Source organism: Nicotiana tomentosiformis, chromosome 10 (assembly GCF_000390325.3).
Source record: "Nicotiana tomentosiformis chromosome 10, ASM39032v3, whole genome shotgun sequence".
Taxonomy (NCBI): domain Eukaryota; kingdom Viridiplantae; phylum Streptophyta; class Magnoliopsida; order Solanales; family Solanaceae; genus Nicotiana; species Nicotiana tomentosiformis.
The window spans coordinates 17,364,450-17,376,702 of NC_090821.1; the positions used below are offsets into that span (position 1 = coordinate 17,364,450).

The 12,253-nt window shown below is 37.0% G+C and overlaps 1 protein-coding gene and 1 non-coding gene across 2 annotated transcripts; one reads left to right on the top strand and one right to left on the bottom strand.

The window, feature by feature from the left end:
* Positions 1–2,174: 2,174 nt before the first annotated feature.
* LOC104099244 (uncharacterized) lies at positions 2,175–3,046 on the bottom strand. The gene is made up of 2 exons (XM_009606177.2): positions 2,506–3,046; positions 2,175–2,305 (listed from the first exon to the last, which is right to left on the bottom strand). Exons 1-2 carry the CDS (start codon positions 3,044–3,046, stop codon positions 2,175–2,177), a joined length of 672 nt encoding a protein of 223 aa, XP_009604472.2.
* An 833-nt stretch (positions 3,047–3,879) lies between these two features.
* LOC117277470 (small nucleolar RNA R71) lies at positions 3,880–3,986 on the top strand. The gene has a single exon (XR_004507773.1). It is a non-coding gene; the product is annotated as a small nucleolar RNA R71 (small nucleolar RNA).
* The last annotated feature ends 8,267 nt before the right edge of the window (positions 3,987–12,253 follow it).

Below are 12,253 nucleotides of genomic sequence, written 5' to 3' on the forward strand. Positions count from 1 at the left end.
GCTACGAGTATATACTTGTTGTTGTATGAGCTGACAAATGGTTCCATCAAGTCGATTCCCCATACATCAAAAACTTCTACCTCTTGAATTGTGTTCATGGGCATCTCATATCGACGGGAAATATTCTTCGTCCTTTGACACTCATCACAACTCTTTACCCAAAAGTGTGCATCTTTAAATAACGTTGGCCAATAAAATCCCGACTCCAACACTTTAGCAGTTGTCCTTACTCCTCCAAAATAGCCTCCATAAGGAAAAGCATGACATGCCTGCAAAACAAAAGCTTGGTTTATCTCGGGAATACATCTCCGAATTATGTTATCAATACAAATCCTAAACAAATATGGTTCATCCCAGAAATACATGCGACAATCACGAGAGAACTTTTTCTTCTGTACAGAAGATAAGTCATAGGGAACAATACCGCTTGCTAGGTAGTTTGCAATGTCTGCATACCATGGCACTACCTCAAGGCTCGTGGCCAACAGTTGTTCATCTGGGAAGGTCTCCATGATCTCTTCCACCTCAACCTTCATTTCAGCTCCTTCAAGCCTGGACAAGTGATCGGCAACTTGGTTTTCCGTTCCTTTTTGGTCACGGATTTCCAAGTCGAACTCTTGCAGTAGTAGAAACCATCGAATCAGGCATGACTTTCCCTCTTTCTTATCAATTAGGTACCTGAGAGCAGCATAGTCACTTGCATCACACATCAGCTCAAATGGTTGCTCCCAGTCGGGTGCAACTATGATAGGTGCAGACACTAGCCTCTTCTTCAATCCCATAAAAGCTACCCTGCAGTCATCTTAAAACACAAAAGGGTGATTTTTTCAAGCAATTTACACAAAGGGTTAGCAATCTTAGAAAAATCTTTTATGAACCGCTTGTAAAAACCGGCATGACCAAAGAAACTTCTTATTGCCTTGACGAAAGTGGGTGGTGGCAACTTCTCTATTATATCAATCTTGGCACGGTCCACCTCAATGCCCTTACTTGACACTAGGTGTTCCAAGACTATACCTTCATGTACCATAAAATGGCATTTTTCCTAGTTTAGCACCAGATTAGTCTCCATACATCTCTGCAGCACTCTTTTCAGATTTCTAAGGCAATCATCGAAAGAGTTTCCCACCACTAATAAATCATCCATGAAAATCTCTATTATTTCCTCTACCATATCTATGAAGATGGCCATCGTGTACCTTTGGAATGTGGCGGGTGCATTGCATAGGCCAAACGACATTCTCCGAAAAGCGTAAATGCCATATGGACATGTGAATGACGTTTTCTCTCTATCTTTTGGGGTAATAGATATATGATTATACCCCGAGTATCCATCCAAGAAGCAAAAATGGGACCTCCTTGCCAATCTATCTAGCATCTGATCAATAAAAGGCAAGGGAAAATGGTCTTTTTGGGTGGCCTTATTCAATCTTCTGTAATCCATACAAATTCGCCATCCCGTGACTATTCTCGTTGAGATCAACTCGTTGTTCTTGTTTCTCACAACAGATCCCACCTTTCTTTGGCACACACTAAACTGGACTAACCCAATTGCTATCAGAGATGGGAAAAATAATTCCTGCATCTAACCACTTGATCACTTCCTTCTTTACAACTTCTTTCATGTTAGGGTTCTGCCTTCTTTGATGTTCTCTAAAAGGTTTGTGCCCATCTTCCTGTAGAATCTTATACATATAGAAATCTGGGGTAATACCCTTAATGTCTGCGATGGTCCAACCGATTGCAGTCATGCACTCTTTCAACACCTGCACAAGTTGTTCTACCTGCACATCTAACAAACCAGATAAGATAATAACAGGTAAAGTCATGTTAGGTCCCAAGAAAGCATACCTGAGGTGAGATGGTAGCGGTTTCAGCTCCAATTGTGGTGGCGCTTCGATCGATGGCTTGGCTGGAGGGGTCTTTATTTCTTCCGAGTGTAAAGGCTCGAATTCGAGCTCTCTTTTCCAGTAACCTTGCCCTTGAAGAGCCAACACCCATTCCGCTAAGTCATCGCCATTTACTTCTTCTAAGTTCATGAGGCAGGCTGTTAGAGGGTCTTTTGCATTAAGTGCCTCATCATCTTCCTCCATGATCACATCCACTGCATCTATCAGAGAGAAATTTGCAAACTCACTGGGTCGCTGCATAGACTTTTGCACATTAAATGTTATTTATTCATTATTCAATCTCATCTTCAGCTCCCCCATTTTACAATCAATTAGAGCTCTTTCTGTGGCCAAGAACGGCCTTCCCAAAATTATGGGAATCTCCTCATCAACCTGGTAGTCCAGAATGACAAAATCTGCTAGAAACACGAATTTTTCAACTTGCACAAGTACATCGTCAATTATACCTGATGACCTTTTCACCGTTCGGTCAGCTAGCTATAGTAACATGGATGTGGGATTTGCTCTTCCAATGCCTAATTTTTTATAGATAGACAATGGCATCAGATTTATGCTTGCCCCAAATCACGCAATGTTTTGGTGAATGCATAACTACCTATGGTGCATGGAATTGTGAAGCTTTTAGGGTCGGATAGCTTCTCAGCTATAGGTCTTGTCACAACAGCACTACAGGTATGTGTCAATGTGACAGTTGCCAGGTCTTGGAAGTCGAACTTACAAGACATCAAGTCCTTCATCATTTTTGCATAACCGGACATCTCCCTCGAAGCATCAATTAGAGGAATGTTTACTTGAATTTGCTTCAGCATTTCGATGAATTTTTTGTACTGCTCATCCTTCTGATATTTGGCCAACCTCTGCGGGAAGGGTGCTGGAGCTCGCTTCTTTCCTATGGCTTGAGTTAGATTTTGCTCGGGCACTTTTTCTAATGCCTTCTCTTGCACTTTATCAGTCTCCTCCATAACCTCTTTTTCCTTGTTTATTTCCTCCTGGGCTGGTTGCACTCTTACTTTTGTTAGCTCAATTGACTCATCTACCTCAATTGGCACTAACACAAGTGTTTCAGTTGATCGGTTCTCACGAGCGATTTCTTGCTCTAAATCAAGATCTCTACCATTTCTCAAACTCACTGCCATAAGTTGATTCAGGCCCTACTCCTTCGGATTGACATGTGTGTTTGCAGGTAAAGTCCCTTGGGGGTGATTATTCAGAGCCATAGATATCTGCCCTAATTGAATCTCAATGCCTTTTATCATTGACTCATGCTTCCACCTTCTCTCGCATTTTTTCATTAGACCCAATCAGTTGTTGCAACATTCCTTTAATTGCAGACAACCCATCATCTTGTCTCACTAGCTGTTGTTGTTGAGGCAATTGATAAGCTAGCTGCTGATTTTGCTGACTATATCCATGTTGCCTTTGGTAAGGTACTACTTGACCCTGTGGTCGCATAGCTCCAGAATTATTGGTGTTATTGTATTGTTGTTGTGCTGGTCTATACTGCTGATTCTGCTGCCCCCAATTCTGACCACCTTGTCTCTAGCCTCCATAGTTGCCCGCATAGTTTATATTCTCCTGATAGTTTTGGTTATCACTTTCACCACTCCACGAGCACATGTATGGTTGGTTAATGCATGGTGTACATAATTCCCCATTAGTCGTGTCAACTATGTGTACCTGCTTCTGGCCTGATTCATCAATCTTCTTGGTAAGGATACTTATTTGCGTCATCAAAGTAGTCATATTCTTGGCTATGGAGTTGTTCGGGTCCAATGCTACTGAGTGAGTTATAGTGGTGATTGTAGTGTCTCTTGTTATCCAGCTTGAGTTTTGAGCCATTTTATCTAGCATGACCTTATATTCTCTAAATGACTTGCTCAAAAATGCTCCACCTGCTGAAGCATCAACATTGGCCTTCAAGATATCCGCTAATCCCATGTAAAACCGTTGTCCCAACATCTGATCTGGAATGCCATGATGTGGACACTTAATCAGCATACATTTGAACCTCTCCCATGTTTCTTGTAATGTTTCAGCTGGTTTCTGCCTGAAGCTCAATATTTCATCAACTTGCTTGGTGGTCTTATTGGGTGGGTAGAACTTATTCGAAAATTGCTTGACTAATTCCTCCCAAGTGGTGATGGAATTTATGGGAAGCCAATTAAGCCAAGTCTGGGCTTCTCCTGTCACTGAGAATGGAAACAATAACAGTCTTATTGCTTCCGGTGTCATATTCGGTTGCCTTTGCGTGACACAAATTGACAGAAATTTTTTTAGATGCTGCTGTGGATCTTCAATGTAAGACCCGGAGAACAGTCCCTTGTTTTGCAGCAGATGTAGCATGTTGTTTGTGATTTGAAATGACTCCGTTTGTATCTGAGGGGCTGAAATTGCAGTTGCCAAATTTTCAGCGGTGGGTTGTGCCCAATCATATAAAGCTGCTTCATGCACAAGAGATGCCACACCCTGATTGTTCGGGTCATTCACATTGTTTCGATTGTCTTGATTATCCAAAACGTCACCCATGTCTAATTCAATTTGTTCGCTTGGGTGTTGTTGTCGTTTGTCTTTCCTATTTGCACGATTTAATGCCTTGAAAGCTTTCTCAAGATCCGGTAATGCTTCAAACAATTCACCAATTCTTGAGGAGTTTCTAGGCACACACCTATAACAAACAAGACTACAAACGTTATAATTTCAATGTAATGAAGTAAAATGGAGAAAATTGACTAAACTAAGAATCCTAGCAATTCTTCTAGCTGTAATTAATAACAATGTTGCTTCCCCGGCAACGACGCCAAAATTTGATCACGCCCAACTATGCCTCCTAAAAGGTCTAGTGGTCGTTGCAAATATAATTCGATTTATAAGTCCGGAGTCGAATCCCACAGGGAAATAACGTACTAGTTACAACCAATAGTTTTGCACGAATTCAAGTAATCAACCTTCAGAAATATTATATAACGTTTTGAGAGTTTACTGACTAAGATCAAATTAATTAAAAATGCAGTAATTTATAACTAACAAAGTAATTGTTATAGACAAGATTTGGAAAAGTCTAAGGTTACGATTTCCCCTATTGTCGGAATCTTTCCCTACCTTTTCTATGAAGTTGCCTAAATATTCTCCACCAATCGTGAGTACTTTGATTGTCGTAGCTCTATCTCGAGCAACTACCATAATTTACTAGACATATTCTCTCAAACTACGCTAGCTGGCACTAATTTACCCCTCACTACAATCGCACCAAGGCTTTGTTATCTCTAATCCCGCCTTTAAACCTTGAGTATCGATCTCTCAACTACGTTAGGAGTGGTGTTGTTCAATAACTACCTAAATGTGTACTCTCTCTCGAGCAATATACACACTAAATAGGCCCAGTTAATTGAGAGCTCTTTAATTAACAACAATAAAAATATAGTTGAACAAGTAGAAAAAAATCAAAGGCAAATCTATATTAAACGCAGTAGAAAATCATCCTCTAATAGGTTTTATCAAGCCTTGGATAAGAGAGTTTAGCTACTCATAAATACAACAACAATCAACATAATTTTCGAACACATTAAACTACAAAGTAAAGAGATAAAGGAAGAGAAAATTCGTTTTAATTCTTGCTCCACAGTGCTTGGCGGCCTTTTTCTTCTCCAAAATCGTGTCCAACCCTAGAATAACTCGTTTGGGGAGTATTTATATGTAAGGCTGAGATTCCTCAGTCCAAATCCGGGTTGGGGTCTTTTAACCCGCAACTTTTAATTACCGTGCTATAAACCTCGCGAAGCCTGGTCTGTAGCGCGGTCAACCTGGCTATAGACCTCACGAAGCCTGGTCTATAGCGTGGTCAACCTAGCTATAGACCTCGCGAAGCCTGATTTATAGCGCGGTCAACCTGGCTATAGACCTCGCAAAGCCTGGTCTATAGCTCGGTCAACCTGGCTATAGACCTCGTGAAGCCTGGTCTATAGCACGGTCAACCTGGCTATAGACCTCGCAAAGCCTGGTCTGTAGCACGGTTTGGGTACTTGATGCTTTTGCGCTCTTTGCTTGCATTTTTATCCTTTTTTTGTGCAACTTTCGTTCGACGATTTCTTTCGATGTTCCTACATATAAAACAACACAACTTAGCTCAAATGTCACACAATAACTCACTAAACCAACAAAATATAGGGTGAGTAATGTGCTAAACGTATAGCATTTTGGCATAACATCATTGATCCAGTCATTTATTTATACTTAATGGAGGTTTGAATCTTGATCATTCAGATCTCAATCATTATAAGTGTGATTATGTTTTAAATCTAAATCGTAATCATTCAGATCTTATCCATTAAATATGTTTGTTTTTTTAATTTTATAACCGCTTAATGGATCTTAATGATGAAGATTTGTAACAGAGTCTTAATATCATTAAGATATTATACATTCAAGAATTTATGTAAAAATGATATTTTACTATTACTCATACACTTTTACCACTAATCACCATCACTACCGCTATTGATGTCCCCCAACGTTATAGACTACTATCACCCACTACCCATTACCACTATCCTTAGCTACAACCACCACTGCCGCCAAGCACGAATGTCAGTTGTTAATACCATTTAGCCATTATTTACAACCATCACCACCAACCACCATTACTACAACAATCAGCAATCATCACTATCAACAACAACTATATATCACCCATCACTGTTGTCAGTCACCACCATTATCAACCATCACCGTTAATTACTATTGTTATCCACTGTCTACTATACATAATCACCACTATCAATCACCACCACCACCAGCCACTACTCAGTTGTACCCACAACCACCACTGTTAGCCATAATGTCACGACCCAAAATCCTATCTTAGGAATTGTGATGGCACCTAGTCACTAAGACTAGGTAAGCCTGGTACATGAAGAGATATAACAGAAATAAACAACTTAACTATATCAAAATCAAACAGATAAATGAGATAATGAAACTAAAACTGAACATATGTTATACAATCCCCATAACCGGTAATATAGAGTCATAAGCTCTAATGACATACACTAGAATTTTTATATATAATATTGTTTTAAAATGAAGATAAACAACAGTAATGATAACATTCGAAGGTGACTCTGAGGCATGTGAACGACAAGCAGGAATACCTTGAAGTCTCCAGACGCACAGACACAACTCCCCAAGACAACGCGATCGGAAGTACCTGGGTTTGCACAAAATGATGCAGAAGCGTAGCATGAGTACACCACAGCGGTACCCAGTAAGTATCAAGCCTAACCTCGGTAGAGTAATGACAAGACCAGGTCAAGACATCTACTAGATATAGAAACATATGCAGGATATAACATAAAGCTAACAATGGAAAGAACATCAATGTAAGACTAACAGTGGAAGGATCACTAATTTACAACCAACATTGAAAATAGTAGAAGCAAAAATGGTAACAAGAAGTAACCAGGTAATAAAGCAATAACATAATTAGAACACAGATGAAATATCAATGAACTCAATTAAAAAAAGAGATGATAACTCAATTAATCAAATTGTTCCCAATGCATGAATTACAACAAGAATTTTCCCAAGGCACCACTCCTCGTAACCACAAATCATAAGCCAAAATTCTGAATCTTACACGCGTGGCATCTCGTGCCCACATTATCAATCACCTTTGCACGGCAAAGCCCACGTGCTACCATGTATGTTATATCCGTGTCAAATATCAATTAAAGTGATCGAGAGATATATTTAAACCCAATAAACCATAACAATAATCTAGAATAAAGTAAGGCATCAAATGAGATAATTAATTTATTTTAGAAATCAAATAAAGTAAGATAAGAACAAGTTATACAAAATAGAGTATCAGATAGGTTTAGTTTAGAAACAAATAAAATAAGTAGAAATATCATGTTTAAACAAAGTAAAACGTTCGTTAAATTAATGAATTAAATATATAATTTGTTAAAAGTAAAATGTGATGACAACTTTCAAGTATAGTAAACATCAAATGGGGTGATGAATATAATTTGAAAATCCAATTAAATTAAAAAATGTGATAACCATTTAAAATAGTAAAGTATCGAGTGAGATAACCAGTTTTATTTTGAAAGTCACATAAGTAAATCACCTACATAATTCTTTTATTTAGAGCCCATAGGTTACCAACAACTCAACCGAATATGAGATACTGACCCCACACACGTAAATTCACCTTGACAATCAATTTGCCAAGAAATAACGGAGGCACATATTGGCATGTTAAATCAACACAGCAAACCACGTAGAATGCATGACTCACAAGAAGTCTCTATCGTTCCATTATTAGAATACCGACAGTCAACCAAATACGATAAAAATATAAATGAAATGATTTAAGAAACAACAATAATCGTTCAACCGGTAAACCGTTCCAACGGAGAATGAACCATGAGAATCATAACCGAGAATAACTTTACTGTCACAAATAATTACAACATATCAATCCGTTACGGCGTGCAACCCGATCCCACCTATATCATATTACCCGTCCTTATCGCTCCATATCATATCTTTCCATATTATTTCAATACCATTGCGGCGTGCAACCCGATCCCCAAAAAATATGAGTTAAGCAAACAAACTACAACCAACTACGTCGTATAACAAAATTAAACGAAATAAAGAAACTAAACAAAGAAGGTCACAAGCGGATAAAATAGTTACATGTTGACTCACAAGGTCAAATAGCAGGTAGTGACGGTTCATAAATAATAATACAATTACAAAAAAAAAACAATTAACACTTAAGGCACGTAGCGGATAAGGCATGAATTCAACAAGTAATTGCAATTAACAATTAAAGCAGTTAAGAGTAAACCTGACAATAAAAGATAAAACATGTACAAACCACTTCAATTAAATACAAAAAAGAAACCTAAGAGTCTAAATCGGTCAAATACCACATATAAGCATGGGTACACACTCATCACCTCGTGTACACGTCTTCCACATGATTCAAATAGTACAATCAACCTAAATCCTAAGGGGTAGTTTCCCCCACACAAAGTCAGGCAAGATACTTACCTCAAAGAAGCCAAATCAATATTCTAAGAAGCCTTTCCCATTTGAAACAACCTCCGGACGGCTCGAATCAAGCCAAAATAACTTAATATAAAAAATAAAAGCCATAGAAAATAATTTCGGATAATAAAGCTTTGATCTTTAATGAAAACCAAAAAGTCAACCCCGGGCCCGCACCTTGAAACCCGACAAAACTCATAAATTTCGAACACTCATTCCGATACGAGTCCAATCATACCAAAATCATTCAATTCTGACCTCAAATAGGCCTTCAAACCATCAATTTATGTCTTAGAATTTTTTTTTACTAAAATCCCCAATTTTTTCAATTCAAATTATTAATCAAACACTAAAATCCATTTTGGAATCATGAAATAATAACAAATTCGAGTAAAAAATATTTACCCCAATCCAAGTAGTAAAATCTCCTCCAAAATCGCCCAAAATCGAGCTCCAAAACCTTGAGAGAAAAAGTAACTAAATTTCGAAACAAGAAATAAAATGCAGCAGCTGTCCCAGCTCGATTCAAGTTCTAGATGATCCCAAAACTTACGTTTGATAAGCTCACAATCCTTGCGAGATTACACCCAAGATAGCCTCTTGAATCACACAATTTGGCCTTAAAATGAGGGAGATAAAGTTTTAAAAGAAATCTGAAAATTTCAATGGCACATTCGTAATTATTTGCACCTAAAAAAACTAGCAATAAGAAAATCTTCGTTTTAGAACCCAAAACTCATTCGGAACCTCTCGGACACAAACCATATATGCATTTCAATCATAAAATATGCTACGAATCTGCTCGTGTACTCAAAACACCAAAAAGAGGTCATCTTAACCCGAAATTGACCATGGTCAAACTTCAAATCCTTAACATAACTAGTTTCTCTACCAATGATCCAAAATACATCCGAGCCCCCGGGACCCCATCCAATCATACCACCAAGTACAAATATATCATCCAAACTTCTCCAAAACCTCTAAACACCCACGGAAATATCACAACAAAGAATCGATGCTCAAACCGAATATAATTTCTCTTAAGTTGTTAAATCTTTATCCTTTCAAAGAGTGTCCAAATCACACTTAACACTTCAGATTACTTTCAAAATTTGCACACATGTTCAATTCAACTATATAGACCTTTTCAAATCCCCGGAACAACAATTGGAGTTCAATAACATAAGTCAACTCTTGGTCAAACTTATGAACTCTTAAGTTCTTCAAATTGTCAACTTTCGACAAATAGTGTCGAATTCTTCTAGGAACCTTCGAAACCAAATTCGAACATATGTACAAGTCCAAAACTACCATACGAACCTATCGGAATAATCAAAATCCAATTCCGAGTCCGTTTACTTAAAAGTCAAACCTTTGTCAACTCTTCCAACTTAAAGCTTCTAAAATGAGAATCATTCTTCCAAATCAATCCTGAACCGCTCGAAAACCAAAATCAACCATAAACGCGCAAGTCATAATACGTAATATGAAGCTACTCAAAGTCTCAAACCACCGAATAGAATGCTAAAACTCAAAACGACCGATCGGGTCGTTACACATAATCACCACCAACCACTATATAATTGTTTTAAAAATATTTTATTAATTTAGTATTTGATTAATTAGTACTATATCATTTGAATTTATATTTATTAATATTTAAATAAGACAAGTTTTACACATTCAAATATAGAGAAAACAAACAATCTTAATTATTCAGTATTCAAATACTAATACAATGTGTAGTGAGATTTCGGCATTTTAATCTTAATACACATATTAATATTCAGATGTGTATTCAGATTCAAATGTTTTAACCTTAATAAAAATAATGGAATCTTATGGGAATGTTTAAAAGAAAGACACTATTTACCAACAACTATCCATTTTAGTCATGATACTAAAACTAGCCAAAAGAAATTACTAATGATATATACCATTCAAAACATAGACAAAAAAAGATTTACTTTCAATGGGTATTATTGCGACCCATTGAAAACACATAGACGAGGCAATATACAAAATTTATAGAAGTTTGAAGGCGAGTTAGACTAGTTTAACATGTGATAGGAAAAAAGTTCTTAGTCACTCCGTGTACGAAGAACCGCTTAGCAAACTCCAAAGCACCAACTGACGATACTAATGATTTCTCTAACGAAAATGGAACATTCAGTGACGAAATTAGCTCGCGATAATGCTTAGCCACCCGCTCATCTCCGATGATGATATCTTCGACGAGGATAGCGTAGCACCAATATATAAAATACTAAAAAAAGGGTAAAAAATGTTTTTTTTTAATGGGTATGATTGGAATTCATTGAAAATATATAGATGAGGCAATATACAAATTTTGAATAAGATTGGAGGTGATTTGGACTAGTTTAGTATCAAAATTTATAATTAAAATCGAGTTTGAAATATTTTTCTATGACACGTGTATCAAACATGTATCACGTGTGTATCTCACACACATGTATACATGGATATACATGTGATACATATTTTATACACATATGATACATATGTGATACACAAATGATACACAATGTGATACACATATCATCTTTTTTCATGTTTATCTTCTACTTCGAATTTTCAATTCAAACCACCTCAAAACTGAATCAAATCATCCAAAAACAGAGATTCAAACTCTTTAAGATGTGCCCAATGTATTCTAACAACATCTACTTGAAAAAAAACAAAAAAATGACTTTTTATTTTTTGCTACAAATAGCTAATTGGCTAATATTGGTAACATTTACCTAATATTAGTGATATTTTATGAATTTGTCAATTTTTATAATCTATATATTATTAAAAGGAGAGGAAAAAGCCTCCACATTAAGCCAAGTGGAATCCTCACAATAGACCACTTGACAATTTAGGACAAAGTTAGTTAGATTAAGTAATAATTAGTTTTTGGTAAAATGCATAAAGACCCCATTAAACTTGTCCAAAAAATAGGTTTGAACACTTAAACTAAACGGGTGTTATTTTACCCCCCTATTCTTGTGCATATGAAATTAATGCCTCCCTGTTAGACCTAAACCCAGTCATAAGTTGAGCAGTGTAGTACACTCGCTCCACATCATCTTCCACATAAGAAAATTATTAAAAATTTAACAAATTAAATTTCCTTGGCTTAATCTACTCTCTTCCTCACCCCACCCTACCTGTTTCTTCCTCCTCTCCAAAATAATCCACTATTTCCACTCTTCTTCAAACAAATCATCACATTTTCACTAAACCACCAACCTCGTCGCACCATTGTCCCCAGCACCTAT